Raw genomic sequence first — 26,009 nt, 5'->3', positions numbered from 1 at the left:
TTATATAACACCACATGGGCCCTGGGGGCAGCACGCTGTAATCAAAGCAGGTTAATCCTTCTGTACTTAAATATATACATCCTCACTATGAAGAATCAATAAAAATTACACATGCCTCACGTTAAATCAGGTCAGACTGTGCTGCCACGTGCATAAAAACATCTTTGTTTTCAGAGCTTTATGGATTTCTGGAGAGCAGATCACAGATTATGGACTATAAAGACAAAAACTGTGCAAGAAACTGCTTTGAGGGGAAACTTTAAGCCCTCGGTGATGCAATGTTACAAAACAAAATGTCATCTTGAGCGGGCCTCATATTCACAGCTGTGTAAGTAATAAAATGGACCTGGACCTGGAGACTGATCAGACAAAAGAAGAGAGGGAAGGTAACAGTTGTACGAGAGTAAGGATAGAAACGGCACCGATTTCATTTCCATGGAGCATTACTGGTGCTCGCTGAGTGCCTCTCAGAGGCCAGTACAATGCTAAGCATCTACAGATGCTCATGAAGCATGTCTTGATGCTTACTCATCCAGGGCTTATTTATGGGGCACCCCCAGTGCTTCAGGCCCTGTTTTAGGCTCTGCAGACACAGCAGGAAACACAACCAAGTCGCTGCTTTTTTTTATTATTTTTTTTAATGTTTATTTATTTCTGAGAGAGACAGAGACAGAATGCGAGTGGGTTGGGGCAGAGAGGGAGGCACAGAATCCGAAGCAGGCTCCAGGCTCCTAGCTGTCAGCACAGAGCCCAAAGCAGGGCTCGAACCCACAAGCTGTGAGACCATGACCTGAGCTGAATTCGGACACTCAACCGACTGAGCCACCCAAGTGCCCCAAAGTCACAGCTTTTATGGGGCTTACGTTTTAGTGGAGATGAGAGAGGCCAAAAAGAAACAAGTATTCAATTTAAAAGATAATGTCAAACGCCGATAAACTGAGAAGAGTAGTGTGAGCATATTATTTGGAGATTAAAAAAAAAATTTTTTTTAGGGGCGCCTGGGTGGCGCAGTCGGTTAAGCGTCCGACTTCAGCCAGGTCACGATCTCGCGGTCCGTGAGTTCGAGCCCCGTGTCGGGCTCTGGGCTGATGGCTCAGAGCCTGGAGCCTGCTTCGGATTCTGTGTCTCCCTCTCTCTCTGCCCCTCCCCCGTTCATGCTCTGTCTCTCTCTGTCCCAAAAATAAATAAAAAACGTTGAAAAAAAAATTAAAAAAAAAAATTTTTTTTTTAATGTTTATATTATTTTTGAGACACAGAGAGACAGAGCATGAGCAGGGGAGGTGCAGAGAGAGAGGGAGACACAGAATCCGAAGCAGGCTCCAGGCTCTGAGCTATCAGCACAGAACCTGATGTGGGGCTCAAACCCTCGAACCCATGAACCGTGAGATCATGACCTGAGCCAAAGGCGGTCGCTCAACCGACTGAGCCACCCAGGTGCCCCTGGAGATTTTGAAAGTAACCATAAAAGGAAAAAATTAGTCAAGAGTAAGAATAAGGCTGCAGATGGAATGGAGAGGGAGGAGATTTGAGCATTGCTCTTTCAAACCCTTTGTACGACTTGATTTTTACAGTTTGTATCCATCAGCTAATTTGAAGAAAATCAAACATTTAATTAAAACGACAATAAAATAAAATAATCTCAAAAATATTGACTGAGCAACTATGAAGTGCCAGGCAAGGCACTAGGCGCTTAAGGTACAAATTGGGCAAAACAGTGCCTGTTGTGGTAAACTCTAGCAGGGCAGGCAAAAGTAATAATCCCAATATCAATGGCAAACAGATGATGCCCACTATGGGCAAATTTAAGACAAAACCCTAAGAAATAGGTATTATTAAAACCCTCGTTGTTATTGTTTGTCTGGTTTGCAGATTAGCAATCCGAGATGGGTAACACATTCAAGGTTGCTCACTAGCAAGTGGTAGAGAGGGGACTTGAACCCAGGTAGTGTGGCCCCAGAGCTGAGACAGTCTAGTCTCAGTAATCAAATTATTAAATAACCACGGGGACAAATGTGTCAGAACTAAGATGGGTACACTGAAGGAGAGAACATAGCTCTCTAAGTCGTGTAACTTGACTCCTTCTTGAGGAAAGAAGGCAGTATACACAGGGCAGAGAGAATGAGGGGGTGGGGACAAAGCGGGCAGGATGAGGACATGATCTGCAGGCTGTATTAAGGACTGTGCCTTTATCACAAGAGCATCTGGGGCCCTTGACGGCTCTGAAGCAGGTAGGGTAGGGGTAAATGGCACAACTTGGAAAACATATTTATTTTTTTTAATGTTATTTATCTTGAGAGAGTGAAGAAGGGGCAGAGGGAGAGAGAGAATCCCAAGCAGACTCTGAGCTGCCTGCAGAGCCTGACAAGGGGCTCGAACCACAATCCAGGAGATCACGACCCGAGCTGAAATCAAGAGTCTGATGCTTAACTGACTGAGCCACCCAGGCGCCCCAGAAAACACGTTACTAACTGCAGAGTGGATGCAAGGAGAGGCAATCCCCGCAGCAGACAGAGCAGTTCTGAGACCAGCACTGTGGCCCAGGCAAAAGACGAAATATCGTTTCATCGTTAATATCCCGTGTGACAAAATGGAAAGCACACATAAAGCCCTTTTGTGGCATAACGAAGTAAGAAGAGTGATGGTTTGACTTGCCAGCTGAATTAGCTATTTTGACAGAACACCATTCTTACTTGAAAAGAACAGCTGACACACTGTGGTTATTCAGACATAGGCATTTGGCAGGCATTTTCTCAGAAATGATCCAAATGATTCTGTCACTTCAAAGGAAAACAACTGACATTGTTTGTTGCCAGTGATGAAATTCTAACTCTCAAACAACAATTAACATTTTGGAAAACTTTTATGCGCCCACATGAACGTGACAGCTTCTCAATGCTAACAACTTTTCTGATGAGGATATTTCTATGGGGATATTTATAAATGTGAGTTTTAAAAGTTATTGTATAATGAAATGGGACAGCATTTGGGAGATCTGCAAAACTCAATGAACCATTATTTCCCAAATGCCCAATGCATGATGTTATAAAGTCATGCTTGGGCAAACGATCCATTGAAAAGTACATGCTTAACCAAGGGATTTTAATGAAAAGGTCATTGATTTGGTTTCAGAGTCCACACTGCAACTAAGCTTTTAGAAAGTACTACTTGTTGGGGCACGTGGGTGGCTCAGTCAGTTAAGCGTCTGACTTCTGCTCAGGTCATGATCTCACAGTTCCTGGGTTCCAGACCTGCGTGGGGCTCTGTGCTGACAGCTCAGAGCCTGGAGCCTGCTTCGGATTCTGTGTCTCCCTCTCTCGCTCTCTACCTTTCCCTTGCTCACACTCTGTCTCTCTCTCTCAAAAATAAATAAACATTAACAGAAGTTTTTTAAAAGGCCTATAGTATCAAAGAAAAATGTCCACAACTACTGAAAAGTCTAGTAAAACATTTTTCCTGGGATGAATCACTAAATTCTACTCTAGAATTAGTAGTGAATTCTACTACTGTAGTAGTGTTAGTTATTACACTATATGGTAACTAACTTGAATTTCAATAAAATTAAAAAAAATTTTTTTCCCTTTCTAAAAACTACTTAGTTATGTGAGACCAGATTTTCATCGTATATTTCAAAAAAAAAATAACATAGAGCAATGAGCTGAATGTAAAAATAGATATGCAAAAGACACCCAGCTGTCTTCTATTGGTCACACATTAAAGAGATTTGCAAAAGAAAGCAATCAGTGCTACTCTTCAGGAAACTGTTTTGGAAAATACAGTACTTTCATAAAAAGGGGTGTTTAGGGGCGCCTGGGTGGCGCAGTCGGTTAAGCGTCCGACTTCAGCCAGGTCACGATCTCGCGGTCCGTGAGTTCGAGCCCCGCGTCGGGCTCTGGGCTGATGGCTCAGAGCCTGGAGCCTGTTTCGGATTCTGTGTCTCCCTCTCTCTCTGCCCCTCGCCCGTTCATGCTCTGTCTCTCTGTGTCCCAAAAATAAATAAACGTTGAAAAAAAAAATTAAAAAAAAAAAGGGGTGTTTATACTAACATAATAAACAGGTTCATATGAATTTAAATGAGTTCACACACAAGCATTTTTAAATTTCTCAGTTTTAATTCCTAGTGTGGGAAATATTAGTATATAGGATCCACATAAGCCAAAGCTCTTTGGGGTTCTCAATAATGTTTAAGAGTGAAGAGGCTTCTAGACCAACACATTGGTCCGCCACTGGCCTGGGGTTTATCAGCTCAGTAGAACGGCCTCGACAGGGGACACCACAAACTGGGTAGCGTAAACAACAGAACTCATCGTCTAGGAGTCCTGGAGGTGGACGTCTAAGATCAAGGTGATGGGGGTGGGGCGTTACGATTCCTTCTGAGACTATGGGGAAGAATCTGTTCTATGCCTCTGACCTGGCTGCTGGTGATTCGCTGGCCATCTCTGGGGTTCCTTAGCTACAGAAGCCTCTGGGATCTGACTTCATCTTCACATGTGTGTGTCTGTGTCCAAATCCCCCCTTTTAATAAGGACATGTTGGTTGGGGGCAGGGGCCCAGACTACTCCAGTAAGAGTATGACTTCATCTTAACTAATTACCTCTACAAAGACCCTATTTCCAAATAAGGTCACATTCTGAGGTGTGGGGTTAGGACTTCAACATATGAATGGGGGGGGGGGGTGGGTGGAGGACACAATTCGGTCTGTGACAAGGGGGAAGCAGTGAAATCAGGGCCGAGTGTGGGAGACCTGAAAGGTTCCAAGGCAGGACAGAGGAGACGGACCAGGAATGGAGATCGAGGAGAACAGTCAGAAGAAAGAGAATTCGAGAGAAGTGTCTCAAGAATCGTGGAGGGCTCACACAACAGGAGAGCTGAGAAGCATCTGGAGGTGCCTGGTGACACTGATGGACCTCCTTCAGGGGCATGAAGGAGGCAGAATTCAGAGACTGGGGAACTGGGAAGTCACTGGCCGGTGAAGAAAGACAATACCAACAACTCTTCCAAAATACCAGGCTGTGAAAAGGAAGGAGGGAGCAGGGAAGGAACTGAGGAGAAAATTAGCCTCGTGGGAAGATTTCCTCTATTTTTTTCAAGGAAGAGACAGTTAATAATCCAAGACAATTCTGTGAGCTCTAGGGGCCCAGCACGTGTAGAAACTGGCAACTTCTGCTTTTCCTGATCTTTTAGGTGCTTGTGGCACAATCACCTTGAATCCCATAAAGGTATCTTTTACATCTCTCTGCAAGTGTCCCGACTGAGCTCGGTATTTTACATGCAGCATTTCATAGCATCGCTGACTCACGCAAGGTCGGAATGATTCAAGTGCAAGCACCCACAGTCCAGGTGGTCTAGGACCAAAGTAAACTTCCCAGATTCTCTCCTGTGATCCCAACAGTGGAGGAAGGAGAGAAAAGGGGAGAGGAGAGCCCTTCACAGTGATGAGCCTCAAGAGGGTTTCCGGCGACGGGCAGAAAAGAGCCAAAGACTGAGTCCTGACCACTCACTGGCCTGAAAGCATCCTTCCTTATTTATTCATTTAAAGATTTTATTTTCTTTTTTAAGTTTATTTATTTACTTTGAGAGAGAGGGCCAGCAGGGGAGGCGCGGAGAGAGAGGGAGAGAGAGAATCCCAAGCAGCCTCCGCACTCCAAGTGCAGATCCCCACACGGGGCTGAAACTCACGAACCGTGAGATCATGACTTCAGCCCTGATCAAGAATAGGATACTTAACCAACTGAGGAGCCCAGGCACCTCTCAACCCAATGCTTTAAAGGAAAATGACACTTACAGTTGGCACGAGGTCTTGAGGGAAACAACCCCCTTAGAACAGAATCGATTCCCTAAGGCCACCGGTAAGAGTACTGTTTGGACAGTTAGTGGTTTCGTACCACTACTCCTGTTCTTTGGACAAGTCTGGGGCACAATGCCAGTTTGGGCCACTTTACACTTGTCTGGGCAGGTCTCAGGCGAGGCACTTTTGTGCCCGAGGACATTCTATAAGGTGGCTCTTGACCAGCTAAAGAGGCGAGCACTCCCCGTACATCTCTTCAAAGTGGACATTCCTTTAAACAAAGGGCCCCCTTTGTTCCTGTATCCCTCTACCGGGGATTAGGAAGATACTGTGCATGACCACATGTTCAGCGGTACAGGATCAACTTTCAGGAGATCATCATAATTTAAAAAATGAAAAGGGGTAAGTGGAGAGCAAGCTAAAATGCTTGCAAGGAATTTAATCCAAAAATAAAATTGTAGCTGCAGAAGTAACAACCTGATTCTCCACAAACAGTGTCTGATTTTTCTGAACTGAATTCCGGCCAGATGACCTTCCTTCACATAATTGATTTTAACATCCACTTACCTAGCAGTTCCCACCACTGGCCAGGCACTGACCCCACCATCCACAAACCTTCACAATATGCGTTAATGGAGACAAAGTACTAGAGACAGAGAATGGCTTGAGGTTGCTAAAAAGAGAGGGAATGACATTCAACTCACACACACACACACACACACACACACACAAATGCAATTTGTTGACAGTAATGTCCAAGATTCACGTCATCAGCACACTGAAGTCAGTGTTCTCTGTGCTGAAACCAGAATCATCTCCTGCCACGTACATTCCCTTTCCCTCCTGGCCGTGGACTCCCTCCAGTGAGTGTCAGAGGGAACAATGGCGCACATCCAACATCAGGTGGGTCCTCACGGATGTTCTACACCTTTCTGTCCCCCAGATCTTCCCTAAAAAAGAAAGAGCCCTCCAACGTCTCTCACTGACTGGCACACTCTCTTCTCCCCTCCATCTCATCTCACCTCCTTCCCCTCAGCACAAGGCTGAGTCTCATTCCTTAGGAGAAGACCCTCCATCATGGAACCCTCCCGCATCCTTTTTCTCCACCTCCATGTTTCTTGACCTGGTCTCTCTGCCTCTCCTCTCCAGAGCAAGCAAACCCACTTTACACCCCTTTCATTCCTGTCTTCACTTGCCAAGTCACAGACTGACTGGAAGTGAGATACAGGAAAATAAAATTTCATCATGAAGAGAAGAGAATGCCTCAACGTTTGTCATGGATGCGTTTTACCCATCAGATCTCCAAATTTGTCACTCGGGAGCCTCCCCAGTTATTTTTCTGTAATAATACTTTCCCCCAAATCCACTGGTGAGGCTCTTTTCAGGCACAATTCCCACCTCTAGTTTCTTCTCCATTTAATATACTGTGTTGAGCAGAGTCACAGAATTGTACCCCTGGAGGAAAACTTTGAGATCCTCTAGTCCAATCTTCTTGCTTTAGGGATGAGTAAACGACCCCAGGGGGTGAAGGGATGTGCCTAAGTCCTGCAGCAAATTAGTGGCAGAGCCTGACGCAGAATATGTGCCCCTGATTCTCAGGCTCTCTTCATAGCTTTCCTGTTTGTTTCTCAAAGGACATAACATCCCTTTGTATCAGGTACTATATGTAGCAGAACCAGTTTATCCCCTCTGGAGAGTCCTGGGGACCCCAGACAAAGATTTTCTCACAGAGGATTGAAGGCAACATTTCCCTGGATTTTTCCCCAAGTGACTCCCTCCCAGAGAACCCCCACCACATCTCTTGGGAAGCATCATCACCAAGGTTACATGACTTCCCCCAAGGTCACACAGAGGGTGACAACGTGAAAAGGGAACCCAGGACTCCTGACTCAGGGCTGGTTGTCCAAGCCACAGGCAGCCTGGACAAGAGACAGATGGTGAAGGAAGGTTACAGAAGAGACCAGAAGACACGGCCGGAGAGAAGAAGCTGGATGCCGGGAAGGAAGGCCAACAATCTCTGACTCGACTCTCTGGGCCTTTTTACTTTTCACATGGACAAACTGGAAAAGAAAAACTGGCTGAGTGTTTACTACAAACGTGTAGTTTATTTCCCCAAAACCTTAGCTTAAAATTACTCTTTGAGAACACGCATCTCTGTTTATTAAACACAAAATGAATCTGACCACACGCAGTGTTGTGCCAACAGAAATATTTTGTACAAATGGTAAGGCTGGGAATGAAGGAGCCAGAAATAGCCACTCATAGGGCTGCAGAGCTGAATAGGACCTGCCCTCCTACTGTTTATTAACTTCACCTTAAAATGCCCTTACCTGTTTGATGCTAGTAACTCACTAACTTTTCTAACAGGTAGAGCTATCCCACAGTGGAACTGGCTGCCTTAACAATTGGTAAGAAGCCTGCTACTTGAGGCATTTTAGCAGAAGTCCAAGTCACAACCTTGAGAGCCAGGAGAAGTCAAATGCAGCCATACCAAACTCTCTAACTTCTCCTTTCATTGCAGGAGAGGATCCTTACTAGGTTAAGGATTGGGCCAGACGGCTTCTAGATCCCTTTCCAAAATTGAGAGTCTATGGGGTTTTTTTTAATTTTTTTTTTTAATGTTTACTTATTTTTGACAGAGAGAGAGACAAAGCATGAGCAAGGGAGGGGCAGAGAGAAAGAGGGGGACACAGAATCCAAAGCAGACTCCAGGCTCTGAGCTGTCAGCACAGAGCCCTATATGGGGCTCAAACTCACAGACTGAGATCATGACCTGAGCTGAAGTCGGACACTTAATGGACTGAGCCACCCAGGTACCCCAATACAACTTGAAATTTGATTAAGATTTTTCTTTAATGCAACCAAGGACTTCCTGACATTGAAAATTTTCCCACACAACCAGATAGGTACTGTTAAATGTAGTCTATCTGCTCTGTTGTGACTGTATTGCTTTCCTGTGAAATATCCTTTTTTAAAATATATTAATTTGAGGGGCACCTGACTGGCTCAGTCGGTAGAGCATGCAACTCTCGATCTTAAGGTTGTGAGTTCAAGCCCCCACACAGGTGGTAGAGATTACCTAAAAATAAAATCTTTAAAATAAATGAATAATTAAATAAAATGTATTAATTTGATTTTATTGCCTGATTATAAGAGTAATATGTGTTCACTGCAGAAAATTTGAAAGACACATAAAAGTGTAAAGAAGAAAATAAAAATTGTCTCAAGGTGTTAATTCTAGATATGGCTACTGCTGACATCTTGATAGGATGCTTCCCAAGCTTTTTCTTTGCCTATGCACGTGTAATAAATAGCTGGAATCCCACTGGATATATAGTTTCACATCCTGCTCTTTCTGCTTTGTATTACATAGCAAGTGTTTTTCCAAATCATTAAATATCAAAGGAAAAAAATATATCATTCTAAAACATCATTTTAAATTTTTTTTTTCAACGTTTATTTATTTTTGGGACAGAGAGAGACAGAGCATGAATGGGGGAGGGGCAGAGAGAGAGGGAGACACAGAATCAGAAACAGGCTCCAGGCTCTGAGCCATCAGCCCAGAGCCCGACGCGGGGCTCGAACTCACGGACCGCGAGATCGTGACCTGGCTGAAGTCGGACGCTTAACCGACTGCGCCACCCAGGCGCCCCTAAAACATCATTTTAAAAGCTGTCTTTGGGTACCTGGGTGGCTCAGTCGGTCAAGCATCTGACTTTGGCTCAGGTCAGGATCTCATGGTTCATGGGTTCAAGCTCTGCATCAGGCTCTGGGCTGACAGCTCAGAGCCTGGAGCCTGCTTCGGATCCTGTGTCTCCCTCTCTCTGCCCCTCACTTGCTCACACTCTGCCTCTCAAAAATAAATAAATGTTAAAAAAAAAAATTTTTAACAGATAGAATCTATCTTTTATTCCGCTATAAGGTGCTTCTAGGCTTTCATTTTCATAAATATTATAATGTTGAGGTAGCGAATCTTGGATATACGTTTTTATGCTCATCTCTATTTCCCTGGGGAAAAAAAATTTCCAATGAGCCTCACATAGAAAGAAAGGTGACTAAAATAAATTAACCCTTACAAAGTCTACAACTTAGCTACAAATAGGCCAATATCGGAGACTAGACATATGGTAACACAATGTTGTTGGCCCCAAGTACCTGACTAAGGCAACCCAACCAAAACAAAAACAAAAAAACAACAAACAACAAACAAAAAAACCCATGACTCATCCTACTTATTTTTACAATATGTGTAATTGCAATTATGCACACAATAAAAATAACCAGGTACATAAGGAAACACAGCAACATGGATGAAAACCAGCAGAAATAATAGACAAAAGAAACAGATCAATGGGGGTGAACAAATATTAAAGTTATAAAACAGATTTTTAAAAATTATGGTCACTCTGTTCACAAATATGAAAAATGAGACTGTATAACAAAAAGTTATTTCATAGTGGACAAAATGGAAATTCTAAAACTAACATAACTGAAATTCAGAACCCAATGGGTAGTTATAAAAATAAATTAGACACAGATGATAAGAGTTCTAATAAAAGATAGGTGGCTCAGTTGGTTGAGCATCCAACCAGGTCACAATCTCACAGTTCATGGGTTCAAGCCCCACGCTGGGCTCTGTGCTGACAGCTCAGAGCCTGGAGCCTGCTTTGGCTTCTGTGTCTCCCTGTCTCTCTGCCCCTATCTGCTCCCACTCTGTCTCTGTCAAACACCAATACGTTAAAAATTTAAAAAAATATATAGGGCTGAAGAAAATATTCAGAATAAAGCCCATGAAAACAAAAGGATAGAGAATAAAGGAAATAGTAAGAGAATTAGAGCCTGCAGTGGAGAGAAAAGAATGGGACAGTAGTATTTGATGGCCGACAACGTCTCAGTACTGATGAAAGACCTCAAACTCCATATTCACTTGTCTACAAACCTCAAGCAAGACAATTAAAAAGAAATCCATACTTGAACACACTGTAATAAAATTTCTGAAAACCAAAGACAACACAAGAATTTTACAAACCACCAAAGATAAAAGAGACAAATTACTTACGAGGGAGGGCAGTTAGATGGACAGTTCTCAACATAAACAGTGGGAGTCAAAAGAAATAGAATCATATTTTTAAAGCATCGAAAGAAAATATCTGTCAACCTAGAATTCTACACTCAGTGAAAATAACTTTCAAGAATAAAGGAAGATGAGAACATATCGAGACGAACAAAAACTGACAGCATTAGTCACTCCACTGCGGGAATACTTAAGAAGCATCATAAATGGAAGACCAGACATGCAGAAATGAATCAAGGAACAAGAAATTGGTAAATACGTGGATAAATTTAAGTAAACATTCACTGAATAAAAAAGTAATAATGAGGGGCGCCTGGGTGGCTCAGGGGTTAAGCTTCAGCTTAGGTCATGATCTCACAGTTTGTGAGTTCGGGCCCCGCGTCAGGCTCTGTGCTGATGGCTCAGAGGCTAGAGTCTCCTTCGGATTCTGTGTCTCCTCCTCTCCCTGTCTCTCCCCAACGTGTGCTCTGTCTCTGTCTCTCAAAAATAAATAAATGTAAAAAAAAAAAAAAAGTAATAATGAGTTACCAAGTTAAAAAGATATGTATATAGTTAAAATACATGACTGTAATGATAGGACAATCAGGAATGGACAGGTAGAATTAAAGTTCCAAGCTCTTCCCATTATTTGGGAAGATGGTAAAAGTATCAATTAATATTAGACTTTGATAAAGACAAGAATACGTGTAGTAATCTCTAAAAAAAGGGAATAAAAGACTCAACCCAAAAGTGGTGAGCAAAAAGAGAAAAGAGATATAAAACAGATGGGAAAACCAAAGAGCACTTGTAAGACAGAACTTCAAATCTAAACTGATCAGTAAACACATGCCAAGGTAAACAGATTAAGCGGCCAAATTAAAGACGAAGATTCTAAGACTGGGTTGTTGTTGTTTTTTTTAAGTCCTACACTATGTTTTTATAAAGTATACTTCTAAAACATAATAAGAATTTAGAAAAACTCAAAGACATGATGGGAAAAGATTCAGCATGCAAAACTAAGCAAAAGAAGGGTGATATAGTAACATCAGACAAAGTAAACTTGATGGCACAAAGTATTACTAGGGATAGAGAGGGGTATTTCAAAATGACTTTTTAAGGAAGGTTCAGTTCACTGGGGTGTCAGTTCTATATTTGCATGAGGCCTAATTACAGCCTCCAATATTTAGTACAAAAACAGACAAAACTACAAAGCAAAGAGAGAAACCCACAATCATCTGTCTCAGTACTCAACTGAATAAGCAGACCAGACTTTTAAAAACAGGAAAAATACAGGAGATGTGAACCACACAATTAGCACTGCTGATCTGATGGACTTACACGGAACACTGAACCCCACAACTACATGACACATTCTTTTCAATCACTGCCAAATATTTACCAAAAAAATGGCCACACGATGGTTGTTAATGAATAGCAAAACATAGAAATCATCAAAGTATGTTCACAGATTGCAGGGCAATCCAAGAAAATGGGGGCAGGGAGGGGATGAGATCCAGGACCCACATGGAAGATGGCTTTAGCCAAGAGGAAATCCCATCCTTCTGTTAACCCCACTTCTGTCTGGTACAAACAGAGGCATTAGTGCAGATGAATGAATTATCCTGGGAACTGTTCAGAAATGGTTCCAAATGGAGGGCTCTAGACCTTGTTCACCTTGTTACTTTGATCAATTCTATGGCATGATCTCCAGATTGGACTTCATTTTTCTTAAAAGTGTACTCCTCAATCTCTCCAAATTATAGAGCCATAACGGAACAGCAGTGAGTGTGGTTAACTAGATCCTGCTCAGGTGAAACTACATGTTTCAGTCCTGTGAGCAGCTGGAGATTGGCAATTATTTTGTGAAAACACATTCTGACAAAGCCCTCTGCAGGAAGAGCTATGGACCTATCTCTGGTCACAAGTTAGAATATAGCAGGCATAGTTGTATTTGGGGCCAAGATTCTCTTCAGGACAGTTAATTGGAAATGAAAGCCCCAAGTTCATTTAAATTTTTTTAACGTTTATTTTTTTGAGAGAGAGAGAGAAGGACAGTGTGCGAGCAGGGGAGGGACAGAGAGACAGGGAGACACAGAATCTCAAGCAGGCTCCAAGATGTCAGCACAGAGCCTGACTAGGGGCTCAAACCCACAAACCGTGAGATCATGATCTGAGCCGAAGTCGGACGCCCAACACCCAACCAACTGAGCCACCCAGGCTCAGTTCAAAGCCCCAAATTCAAAGGCAGTAGTCTCTTCCCAGAGATGGAAGGGATGGGAAAGGGGCCTATCAGAATCACAAGGGAAGCTTCCTTAACATAAAATATCCTACCCATAGGAGGCCATTCCAGGCCACAGAATGCTGGGTTTCAGTCTTTTAGCACAGGGAACACTGTGCCCCCTTCTTCTGTTTTTTTACATGCAATGTTATCAGGGAAAGCAGATAAAATCGGAGGCACTGAGGGCCATGGAATCCCCACCCCTCTGGCCAATTCCATCCCAATCACCACCATGGAGCCTGGCCACAAATATTTTAGCCTGGACTTTTTTAAAAGTATGTGTAACCAAACACCTATCTTAACTATTAAAAAAAAAAAAATCTTGAGGAAGTTCCTGCAGAACGTCTAGCTTTAAGCAATCAACTTCCCCATACGCTCTCCAAAGCAAACCTGATATAAAATGTATGGGAGAAGTTGCTAGGTGAGGCAACCAGCTGCATGGAGTTATTACAGACCTGCTTTAAAAAAAAAAAACAAAAAACAGCTAATAGTGGTGACATTTATGAAAATAGTTGCTATGCAGCCCTTCCTTTGGGAATTAATGAGTTAGCAGACACCAGTCAAGCCCTTCCTATTTTAGGATAATAAAATCCTTTCATCTGCTAAGAGAATGTTTCTCTTTCAATTGACTCGAAATTGAAACAATCCCCAGTCAAACAACAGTGGGTTAAAAAGGAGAGAGGGGACAGGTTACTGTTCTTGCCCTCTCCATCTACTAGATCCAGAATTATTTTCATTGGCACAATTTGATACGACGTTGTCAGCTTAGATCAGGGGTGTCACTCAAACCACTGTCACTACCACCCTAGGCCGGGCTGTTTCAAACCTTTCCATGTCCCAGGCTGTCATCATTTTGGAGGGACATGCCCCGCTCACATCAAACATATGAACATGCACCCAACCTCCTACACTCAATTGTTTGTTTCCATATTTAAAATGAATTATATAAAATTTGCTTTTGAGAAACAAATCTTTTCTTCTCGAATGCACAGGCTGCTGTTGTTGTTGTTCATATTTTGGCTGAGAACCTCTTTTCGTGAAGGTCTCCAACATTTTTGAGATCCTTGAAAATCTCGTTGACCCCACACACTGCTGTCATCTCTAGGGCCCACTGGATAAATCAGCCCTCGTCTATGAAGCTTAGTGTGGGGTTTACCGTGAGGAAAATGTCGAGAAGAGTGTCCATCCCATTAAGGAATGTCCACCTCCGTGAGAACCCAAGGAGAAAATGTCTCTCTAGTCTGGTATCAGGAACTGTTGTATTCACGCTGTTTTGGTTTTTTTTTTCATCTTGTGAGCCCATGAATCATGCATGTGACCATGTTACCCTCTTCCCACTGACTGCCACAAAGCTTAGAAAACATGCATGCCATTTTGTGCTCTAAACTCATTTATATATTTCCTACCCTAACTTTCTCTTCACCTCATTTCTTCCCACTCATTTCAAATTTATTTTATCTAGTTTAATTAATCCTATGTAAGCTTCCTTAAGCCCTTTTTAGACCAAGGCAGGATATAAATAAGCCAATACGTAAATAACATTATTTTTTCCCCTAAAACTGCCTTTGTCCCATATTTTCTAAGTGCAAGGACCCTGCCGTCAAAAGGGTAGTTAACATTCACTGAGTACTTACTACCGTCGGCCAGCAGCACTGTGTGAAGCACTTCGCATGGATTACTTCATTAAGTCATCAAAGCAAGTCATGAGATAGACCCTCTTCCTTTTCAGATAAAGAACCTGAGGCCTGGATGTATAAAGTAACTTGCCAGGGCCACTTGGTCAAGAAGAGCCAGGCTAGAATTCCACCCGAGGCTGGCCTCATGGCCACCCAGGAACCCCAGCTGGAAACCGTGTCTTCACTCAAGATGCCACTCCCTGGGTTCCCTTCTGTTGAATTAGCCAGCTAGATGCCTCTTGACTCTGTTCCCCTCTTCTCTATCCTTAGTCCAACTTTTAAATTCAGGGCTCTTTCCATCTCTGGCTGGGATTTTTTTTTTTTTTTTTTTAAGTAAGCTCTACACTCAACACGGGGCTGAAACTCAAGATGCCGAGATCATGAGCTCCATGCTTTACCAAATGAGCCAGCCAGACACCCCATCTGGCTGGGATTTTTGCAACAGCTTCTGAGAGGATCTTCTGAATCCAGGCCTGCCCTCGGTGGATTGTCCTCCATGTTTCTGAAATATAATGGTATCCACATGTACAAGTTCCTTACAAGGTGCCCCAGTTGTAAGACAGAGTCCAGTTTGCTTCGTCTGGCATTCAAGACCATTTACACTGTGTACTTAGTCAAACCAAACACATTGTGACCCCACCCCGTGCTTCCAAGATGGTAATTACTCCCTGGACAAGGGGCATACGTTCGTTCATGTCTCGGAGGTCCTGCACACACTGTTCCCTTCTCCTGTACCTAGTGGACTACACAGCTTTCAAGTTTCAGGTCAGCATGCCATCTTTATTGTGAAATGTTCACTGAATCCCCTAATCCCCAAATCTCCTCCACGATTTTCCCATTCTTTGTAGAGACTTCCTTACCATACTTATTTCATTGTGTTGTCATCATTTGTTTGTCCATCTCCCTTACTGGACCCTGAACTCCTTGAAGACAGGAGCTGTGTTGCCTTACCCACTTCAGATCCCTCTGCCATACCAAAGGCCCAGCACATAGTGGCTACTACTCAATAACTGAATGTTCAACCAAGTGGTAAGTCTAAATTAGATTTGTGTACCTGCAGATTAGCCTTCTTAAAGCACTTCCGCCCCCCAGCTCTCAAGCCCAAGAATACAGGGCCACCACTAAAGTTTGTACCTTAGGGCAAATTAGAAAACAATGCCTGCTCTGAGCTGATGTATTCCAATACACAGTCCAATACAAAGACACCTTTCCTCTGAGCTTACACATGGCTTACATGTCCTTCCGCATAGCTTTGAATGAGCTAGACTTTCTCTCTCACTCTCTTGACTGAACCAATTTTTATACAAGAAAACAGTGCATATATCTATACATGGCAGGCCTGCATGCACACAGACAATTCTCTTGCCCTTGTGCGTCCTATTCCTTTTATTTGAAAGGCCATCCACTCCCATCTGTGTATACAGACTTTAATACCCAGCCCAAATGTCACCTCCCCTGTGAATGCTTCCCCCATACCTCTCAGGCAGATTTAACCACTCTCTCTTGTGTATTTCCACAACTGCCAAGGATACTATATTGGAGTCTTACCATACTGCATCACAAGTCTTTCTTTACTACTTGGTCTCACTGCTGGCCCATGAGTAGGATCAAGAGTAGATCATGTCAGGCATCATTGAATCCCAAGTATTGAATCCCAAATACCTAGAATGATGCCTTTCATATAAATGGTGGGTATTCAATCAATGTTATTACTTGGTTCAAAATCTTTACAAAGCCTTTTCTTGCCTCCTGATTCTTTCAAACTCCCCAGCCTGGCACTCCAATCTGCTAGCCTCATGGCTATCCATTCACATACCCACCTCACCTTCCTCTGGTCTCCTCCCCTATCTGCACTCTAACCACAGTGGACTCTCGAGCACCCCTTCTCTCTGGACCTTTACTCCTCTGTTCCTCCTGCCTACAGTGCCCTCCTCTTCTCTTTGCCTGTCAAAATTCCATTCATCCTTTAAGGCCCAATGCCAATGCCATGTTTTTCATGAAGCATCTTATCAGTAAATGTGGCTTCTTGTTGCTAAGAACCAAAAGTACTTTGTCCTTCTGGAGTCATTCCTGAAACATTACTGTGTTTCAAAGAGGTATGTTTGTAATAAAAGCACTTTGAGGGCAGGTGTCCCAGACTTTAGCATAGTGTGGTGCACACAGTAGGTTTCAGTAAAAACTGGACTAAAGAGAAGAAGGAATCCAGTGCTCCACCTCAAATGGAAGAGGCAGCCAGCTCAATTTCAAGGAACCAGGAGAGCACAAAACTTCTCTCCTGTCCTCTTTTTTATCAGTAGGGATAAAATGTGAACTCAAGGAAGAATTGCATAAATCGCCCCTCCCTTCCTCCCCCCACCTCACCCCCACCCCTCCCCAGCCAACACAGTTCAGCTTCCCTTCTAGAGGTAAGAGCAAGGAGTGACAGCTGGTTTCTTTTGCTCCACCCCCTCTCTTTTCCCCCAAACACAGAGCAGAAATTCACCTCTGACAACACTGCTTTCAAGCTCCTGCGGACACGGTGCATACAGGACCCATGGCACGCAGCACTCCTCTGTGGAGATAGTGCAGACAGACGCCTTCCTCTCAGCATGAAGCACCTCACCCCTGCACCCCGGGCCACTCTGGCCCTCAGCCTGGTCTTTGCCTCCTTCCACTTGGTTTGCTTGGCAGGTAGAACTGTGAACTTTATTCTTGGCCACCCTGGGAAGGGGGAGGGAGAGGAGGGAAGAAGGGAGGGAAGGAAGGAGGGAGGGTGGAAGGGAGGGAAGGAGGGAGGAGGATTCCTTGGCTAGGGTTGGTCCTGCACAAAGGAAAGAGCAAACAGTTCTTTTTCATCTAAAGGATTAGGCAGAAGGTGGTGGGTTGGGGTGGGGGTGTCTTACGTTTACCTAAGACCATGATCAAATAATCAACTCCTTAGCTAGGACAGGAGCAACCATCTCAATTGGCCTTTGCCACAAAGAGGAGAAAGCAATGTACTGACAGTCTCTCCCAGCAAGGGACCAAACTGTCCTAAAATTTTTTTGGTTGCTGTTTCTCAATGGCTCCTTCTCAGTGCCCCTGGCTATTGTGGTTTGCAATCCCCTCTTTGTACTCCTGATCCTCACCTAAGGTCCTCCCTCCTTCCCTTGATCCTGCACTTCCTCTGCAACTTTCACAAAACCTTAAGGTATGAAAGCTGCCAAAGGCTGCCTACCATTCTCCTACCTTCTCCGGGCGTGGGAGATGTTGAGTTATTGTCTTGTCTTCTCACAGAGGCTGGAGGGGTTGAGTGGCAGCCCCTGTCTTGCTTTCTCAGGCTGGGCTCTGCAACTCACGCAGAGAGACCTCCCTTACACTCTTAAGCTCCTGGCTTTGCCCTCCAGCTTTGATCTTGCTCCACAGCTCCTTGAGATTTTCCCCTCCCAAAGCCAACCCGTCAATGTCCCCCTCAGGGCAGTATCTGTCTCTCTCAGCCTCACCACCTCTTCTTTGAAGGTTCGGAGTGTGAGCTCTAGCCACTCAACCTCAACTTAATTCTGGCTTCCACAACTTACCAGCTGTGTGAACTTTAGCAAATTACATAACCTCTCTATGCCCCAGTTCTCTCTCTTATACCATGGGGATAATTGCAGTGCTTATATATAGGGTTGTCATAAAGATGAAATGAGAGTACTGCAGGTAAAGAACTTTCAATAAATTAGCACATGGTAAACATTCAATGACTGTTAGCATATTTGTTTTATTTTCCAATACCCCTCCCCAAGTAAGACTGTTTTACTCCTTTTATTTACCTTCACAGAGACTTTCTTATGATAGGCTCTCAAAAAACTTGACAAATGTAACTACACTGAATTGTTGGTTCCTCCCAGCACCCTGTACTTTGGAAGTGACCCCACCTAGGACCAGTCCCTGACCAGCTGTGCTTATAAGGGAGGAGGATGAGATTTAAATTGTTAGAAATTAATAACTAAGCTATTCAGTTTGAACCATATAAAATTACTGATATTGAGCAATTTTTTTGACTTATTGAAATGGCAATTTCAAATGGTTTAACCTAATACCAGCATCTGATTAAGTAGGTTTTTTCCACTCACTTGCTCTAGATGTAGACCACTTCCATTCTAGGGCAGAGGGGAGATGAAAGTCAAGGCCAAGGAAGTCATCTGGGTTAAAAGGGAAATTAAATGTTGAATCAGTCTCTCCAAAACAAATAAAGACTGAGTTCTAAGTCATTTAGTTGTAAATAATTTACAGTAACAATCAGATTGCATCAAAGTAATTACTAGACTTTAGGCAGGACATTGGAGTGGCCTGGGTGGGTGGGTGGCATAAAATTAGTGGGCAGCAATTTCATGGCTTTGGCTAAACAAGAAGTTTCCTCCTGACTTGTCCTGCTACGTGACAACAAGCTTCTTTGAAGGACACGCTGACCTGGAGTCAGTGGGGCCTTGAAAGTTTCCAAGCCACACGTTTTTTTGTGTTTTTGCTTTTTGTTTTTGGCATCCTCAAGGAAGCAGAACATCAATATAACGTCCAGAAAAAAATCTTTAAAATTGATCTCTTGGTTTTGATCTACCTAGATTAACACTATCTAATAAACATTTTTTTGATGATGCAAGTTGCTGGGTGGGGGCCAGCAGTACAGGCAGTGAAAGAATTCACCCAAGGCGGAACAAATGAGATAGAAGTTTTGCAAGGGAGCAGCAGGCAGGACAGCAAAGGAGATACTGTCTGCCACACGGTGGTGGTGAGGGGCTGTAGTTATAGGGCGGAACGGAGGAGTGTGGGGAATGTATGGAATTTTTCCTCTTTTTTGGTAATCTTAGGAACTGTGCCTGGTTATAATTGGTCAGTTGGGGCCTATGGCTATTTCAAGGTGGGTCACTTGATCAGCCTGTTGGCATTCAGCTCCGTGGTCACTGTGGGCCCTTTTGTCGTCCTCAAGTTTCCAGGGCTCAAGCCCATTGCCTAAAAGTGGCCTCTACAGAAATGTTCCAAATCCAGGCTGTGCTTCCAATATGGTAGTATGTTGGAATGTGGTGATCCATTGTGGTAATTGAGCACTTTAAATGTGGCCAATATGACCAGGAAGCTGAATTTTTTATAGCCACAAGTCACTGCCATATTGGACAAAATGGACTTAGATCATCCATCTGCTCATTGTCAGTTTGAGAGGGAACATGGACAATGGCTTCTCTGGCTTGGGATCTTTATGTTCATGTCCATAGCCCCACCTCACCCCCAAAATGATAGAACTTTGAGAATTCCTGCTAGAGCACTTTTTATCTTTGTGCTCCTTACTTATTAAACGAGAGCCAATTCTAAAGGCTGCATATTCTAGCAACCTGTGGACTTGTTTGTACAGGGTTTCATTTTTGTGATAACCATCTGCCTGAGTAATACCAACATAATCATCAGAAGTACAGAATCAAAGTCAGGTTTCAACATTTATTTGCTCAAGTTTTTAAAGGGAATTGAAGAATTATGGAAAGACATTCTAGTTTTTAAGTGATTGTTTTAATATATACTAGAAAAACCACTTACGGATGTAGCTCTTTGTATAGAAAGCAGCTAAAACAGTGTTTGGAAAGCTGTATACAACAGGCCCTTGGCCACTGAAGAGATGAGATTTGGAGGATATGAGGTGTGAAGGAATGAGTCAATGAGATATGCAGATAAAGCATCTCTGAATGATAACGGTGAAAGGAAAAGGGGAGTGTATTCATTTGCTGTCATAACAACATACCACAGACTGGGTGGCTTCCACAAGTGAAATCTATTCTCTGACAGTTCTGAAGACTTCAGGTGTCACCACCAGGTTTGTTTGCTCCTGAGTCCCCTCTCCTTGGTTTGCAGATGACCATCTTCTGTGACCTCACTAGGTCTTTTCTCTGTGCAGGTGCCTCCCTGATGTGTCTTCCTCTTCCCACAAGGACACCAGTCATATTGGATGAGGACCCACCCATATGACTCTGTTTAACCTTGACTGCCTCTTTAAAGGCGCTTTTGTCAAATACAGTCACTCCTGTGGGTCAGGACTTCAATGAACTTCATGGGAGAGGAAACAGTTCAGTCCATAACAGAGAGTTGGCTTTGTTGCATGAAGTCGTAACGTACCTAGAGTGGAACATCTATAATAATCTCATAGTATCACTACTGATTCACAAAACAGATTTCAAACTCTATACCTGGGAATGACTTTTTCTACCACCTGAGACCATCTTCTATCTTTTCTTCCAGAAGCAAGGAACAGCATCAACGCAACCTTGACCACCCACCACCCAGACCCCGGAACCCTGGAGCAGTGTCCCAGTAAGCTTCTCCTGGTAACTGCCCTAACTGCAGAGGTGGCCCTGGACCTGGGAGGGAATCTTAAGCCTCCTTGCTTTCTGTTGTTGTGTCCACTGGCTGAGTGCCTGCCTGGCCTTTCTGTGCACCGGTGTGGTTTGTTCATGGCCTCCAGGACTGCATGCATAGCACATATAAAAAGCTATCTCAGCCTTGGCCTCGATCTAAGCTCATGATATTTAGTATAGGTGGTTTTAGTGACCCATCCACAGGACAGCAGCCAAAGAGGCCTTAGAAACTTAGAAGAGGAAAAAGCCATGAAAATCCGCCTCTATCCTCTGCAGGAGCTTGGTTTTGTACCTTTTGCTTATTTCTGTCCATCCCCTACTTGAATATTCCCAATGGCAAGAAGGCCTGTACTTCATAAAGCACCAACCGCTGTCACACACATCCAATTACTAGAAAGTTTTGCTTTATGCTATTTCTGGCTCCCTTTATGCTGCCCTCACTGAATGACCCAATGTGTTTACTTACGGGCACTTATGAAGGAGGGTAACGGGCAATAACACAGAGAGGTGAAGCATGTGGCTTTGGACTCCTACAGACTTGGGTTGGAGCTCTTGTTCTGCCATCTTGGGTGAGTCACAGCCTCAGCTTGTTCATGTAGAATGGGAACACTAGCTGTATCCATCACTCTGGCAGGAATAAATAAGGGAACGTGTGTGAAGCACGTAGGAATAGCGCATGCACACGCTTTGGAAATGTTAGCTACCGTATTCTTCCTCCTTGCCTGTTCTTGCGGACGTTGGAGAAGAGCTGGGTGGGCTGGTGTGATGCACCCCGTTGTTCTTGCCCTCCCTTCCCCACCAGATGTGGACTTCTGCCCGCAGGCAGCCCGGTGCTGCCACACTGGAGTGGATGAATACGGCTGGATCGCGGCCGCGGTTGGCTGGAGCCTGTGGTTCCTCACCCTCATCCTGCTCTGTGTGGATAAACTGATGAAGCTCACTCCGGAGGAGCCCAAGGATTTGCAAGCATGAGGCTTAGAGCCGCAGCCCCAAGAATGGCCGTGGCCACCACTGGGTGGGTAACAGCGGGAGGGGAGTGTGGTTGCCGATGTGGTTTCTGCCATGTAATGGTCATCTGTCACCTTTGTGCTTCAGTTGCTCTTGAAAGGGGAGGAAGATGGAAAGGGGGATGCAAGGAAGGAAAGCCAGTGCCGCTTCACACCTAAATTCACAAGGCGGTCGTGCCTTCTGAGCGCTGACAGTCTCCTTTCACAGTCTACGGAGAGTGCTTCTCTTGTAACCACTGCTTCCTTCTGGAAGCACAAGAAACATGTGACCTAGACTCTTGTCCATGCATTCGGAGCTAAACTCAGAGCCTTCTCACCAAAAAGGTCATTGTCTTCCATCCCTCGCTTCAGTCACGGGCGCCGCTGTCGCAGTTCAAAACGGAAGCGTCGTCATTGACCCACTCTCTGTCCTCACCCCCATGTGCCTTGCTTCTCCAGCTCTTGTCCCTTCTTCAAGGTATCTGCCAGGGCCATCCCGCCCCACTCTCCCCACCGGCACCCCGGTTCTGGCCTTCCTACATCGCCCCTACGTTGTCGCAGACCCATCCCGTGTAGTTCTCACCGCCGGCAGGAACCTGCCTCCCCACTGGCCACTCCCCGGGGGCAGCTGTGAGCATGACCTTCAGTAACACCTAACACAGAACTTCAGTCTGGCCCTCGGCTCCTCGTAGGAGTCCGACCACCTTCCCAGGCCTGTCTCCCCGCACATCCAGGGCCAGGGCACCGCGGGGCTCCGATGACCCAGTCTTCAGCCCCCCATCTTCCACTTCTCTGCTGCCAGGCCCTCGCCTCCGGGCCTGCCTTCCAACTCCGCCTCCAGATTGGAGGATTGAAACTCCCTTCCCCGACGGCCGTGGGGGACCTGGAGCTGGTGCTTTTTGGGGCGCATCTGCTCCGCCCTGAAGTGCAGCCCTTGTGAAGACACGGTCCGTGCTACTTCCTCTCGCTCCTGGGGACAGAACGCTCTTTGTAACATTTGTCCCATGAATGAATGGATGAACGAATGAGTCCTTGCCCTAGATGAACTTACGCTTATCGCTCCGCATACAGCACTTCCATTTCTCTATAAATGGTTGAAAATAGCCAGTCTCTAAAAAAGCCACTTGGTTTGGTTTCTGTTCATCCTGCACGAGGATGCTGCTGGTCATCGTGAACACTTCCAGTGGGGTCAGGAGGAGAGGAGGGTGGGTTCACCAGAAGGAAGAAAGGACAAAACGACTCTCTCTTTGGGAGCCGATTTCTGCCCTTTGGGAGGGAGTACGTATTTAGAAATAACAATACAGAAAAGGGAGAGGCTTCTGAAGCAGGAAGAAGCATCTCCTGGAGGCGGCAGGTGATTCAAAGCTGCTTGGCTGTTCTTTTAGAAAATCTCGATGCCGGGGCGAGGGAGGGGGGGGTTGTCGCCTGGGTGGCCCAGTCAGTTGAGCTGACAGCTCAGAGCCTGGAGCCTGCTTCAGATTCTGTCTCCCTCTCTATCTGGCCCTCCCCCACTCATGCTCTGTCTCTCTCAAAATAAACATTAAATTTTTTTTTTTTTTTAATCTCAATACGGGCCATCTGCGTGGCTCAATGGGTTAAGTGTCCGACTCTTGATTTCAGCTCAGGTCATGATCTCACAGTGTGTGAGTTCGAGCCCTGCATCAGGCTCTCTGCTGTCAGCACAGAGCCTATTTCGGATCCTCTGTCACCCTCTCTCTGCCCCTCCCCCGCTTGTGCTGGCTCTCAAAACTAAGCATTTAAAAAAAGAAAATCTCAGTACATCTCCCTGACAACGGGCACTGAAACAATTGCCTGGCCTCAGTCTGCTGTTTTCTCAAGAGCCAGGTAGTTTCAGAATCTCAGTTGTTTAATCGATAAAATGGGTGGATTTACTGTTCCTACATGTTAAATAAACAACATGCACAGAAGTGTCGGCACGATGCGACGGTATGAACATACATGAGCATGATCCACTTTTTTAGACAGCGGAGGAAAGGGTTTCCACAATCTGTGATGATTGAATTCTTTAGAGATGGAAAAACCCGGGAAGTCCCACCCTTTGATTTAACATCTGCAAGCATTTTTTTTTTTTTAACGTTTATTTATTTTCGAGACAGAGAGAGACAGAGCATGAACGGGGGAGGGTCCGAGAGAGGGAGACACAGAATCCAAAACAGGCTCCAGGCTCTGAGCTGTCAGCACAGAGCCCAACACGGGGCTCGAACTCACAGACCATGAGATCATGACCTGAACTGAAGTCGGATGCTTAACCGGCTGAGCCACCCAGGCGCCCCTTAATTTTTTTAACATTTATTTATTTTTGAGAGACAGAGACAGATAGAGCATGAGTTGGGGAGGAGCAGAGAGAGAGGGAGATACAGAATCCGAAACAGACTCCAGCCCGACACGGGGCTCGAACTCACAAACCAGGAGATCATACGACCCAGGCGGAAATCAAGAGTTGGATGGATGCTCAACCAACTGAGCCACCCACGTACTCTCAGAGTGTCAGTTTTCTAAGTGGAAAATGTAGGAAATGGACGTCAGTGTTTACTAACTCAGGGGAAAAGCCTGGAGGGCCGCACGGAAGGAGGTGGGCATAAGGCCCGTCCCTGCAACCAGGGCTCTTACCCCGTCTATACCAGACCCCTACAGTAAGATTTCATTTGCTGCTTTAAAAGGCAGAAAGCCAGAACACCGGTCGGTGCCTGACATCCCCTCCAATCCGGACAACTTGTAAGTTTTTAGACTACGTTCAAGCGAATTCAAGTGAATGTGGCCGCCACTGCCGAATTCAGAGTTAGGCGTGTTGTGAATCAATCGCCCTTCTCTCATCTGTACAAGAGGAAGGACAGACCAAACGCAAATAACCCCTCTTCCCTTTGAGACGAGAAAGACAGTTATATAATTTGATGGTTATGCTTTCCACATGCTTTATCTCAGATCTTCCCTCTCAGCATGGAATCTCTTTATTCTATCAAAGCAAAGATTTGTCAATAAATTAAAAAGGAAAACCTGGAGGGGAAAACCAAGTATCCCCTTCCAGGGATCTAAGAACTCCCTGGTATAAAGCAGCAGGACTTGCCTAGCAGTTTTCATTTAAGGTTTTTGCTTTTAGTAAATGATGTCGCCCTCAGCACTGTCACAGGCTGTGTGATACAGAGCCCACACTGCTCAAGGCATTTTCTGTACCAAAGTGTAAGGCGTAGAGATAGAATATTAAACATTAAGGTGTGGTATAATTATCTGACTTTTAAAAATCATCATCTGAAAATCGATTCCGTTTTATATGTATGATACCTAAGGACAAATAAATATATAATTTTTTATTAAAAATAAAATGCGATACTATGCATGCAAAACTCATCAACAAGCCTGAGGCTGGCCTGGGCCTCTTTTCCATAAAAATGCATGTAAATTTACCTTTAAACTTAGAGAAACAATAATCTAGAAATGTTTGTTTTTTAATTTTTTTTTTTATTTATTTTGAGAGAGAGAGAGAGCATGAGCAGGGCAGGGGCAGAGAGAGAGAGAGAGGGGAGAGAGGGAATCCCAAGCAGGCTCTGCACTGTCAGCACAGGGCCTGAGGCAGGGCTAGAACTCACAAAGCTCGAGATCATGACCCGAGCTGAAATCAAGAGTCAGACGTTAAACCGACTGAGCCACCCAGGTGCCCCTAGAAAGGTTTTTGATGGAAAGCAGCTTTCTCTGTGGGCACCTTGGCATCTGTTCTAAGGTCATTTATACATAATGTGCTGTGACTGACTACATAGGTCTTCCTTGGCTTGTGGTAGGAGTGCCTTGTAGCCAACCTGTACCTGGCGTCTCCTTCCAGCCTTACCTGGTCTAGCGCATCCTCCAGACTTCCTTCCAGAATAATCATTCTTTCTAAT

At 44.6% G+C, this 26,009-nt stretch overlaps 2 protein-coding genes across 7 annotated transcripts in view; one reads left to right on the top strand and one right to left on the bottom strand.

Moving 5' to 3' along the window:
* Positions 1–17,414, bottom strand: part of ATP6V0A4 (ATPase H+ transporting V0 subunit a4) — a 95,832-nt gene extending 78,418 nt beyond the window's left edge. For 2 of the 3 annotated variants that reach the window (XM_086689043.1, XM_086689041.1), the window contains exon 1: positions 17,275–17,414. The gene's annotated coding sequence lies outside the window, so the exon portion shown is untranslated. Of the gene's footprint in view, positions 1–14,750; positions 15,029–17,274 lie in introns of those variants that run through there. The other variant, XM_086689051.1, reaches the window with a different exon arrangement.
* On the top strand, positions 17,329–25,489 carry TMEM213 (transmembrane protein 213). Of its 4 annotated transcripts, XM_086689069.1 has the most exons (4): positions 17,329–17,462; positions 21,015–21,086; positions 21,933–22,145; positions 22,226–25,489. In XM_086689069.1, the coding sequence occupies exons 1-3, from the start codon at positions 17,381–17,383 to the stop codon at positions 22,100–22,102; spliced, it is 324 nt and encodes a 107-aa protein (XP_086545195.1). In that variant the 5' UTR covers positions 17,329–17,380; the 3' UTR covers positions 22,103–22,145; positions 22,226–25,489. The 4 variants fall into 4 exon arrangements, with proteins under 4 accessions (XP_086545195.1, XP_025785795.1, XP_086545215.1 ...); XM_025930010.2 differs by having other exon boundaries at positions 21,933–25,489; XM_086689089.1 differs by lacking the exon at positions 22,226–25,489 and having other exon boundaries at positions 21,015–21,100; positions 21,933–22,070.
* The last annotated feature ends 520 nt before the right edge of the window (positions 25,490–26,009 follow it).

The sequence above is a fragment of the Puma concolor genome, chromosome A2 (assembly GCF_028749965.1).
Source record: "Puma concolor isolate L17-30 chromosome A2, mPumCon1.1.hap2, whole genome shotgun sequence".
Classification (NCBI taxonomy): Eukaryota; Metazoa; Chordata; class Mammalia; order Carnivora; family Felidae; genus Puma; species Puma concolor.
Note: the sequence above shows the minus strand (reverse complement) of the source record. Positions and strands in the feature narration are given on the sequence as shown.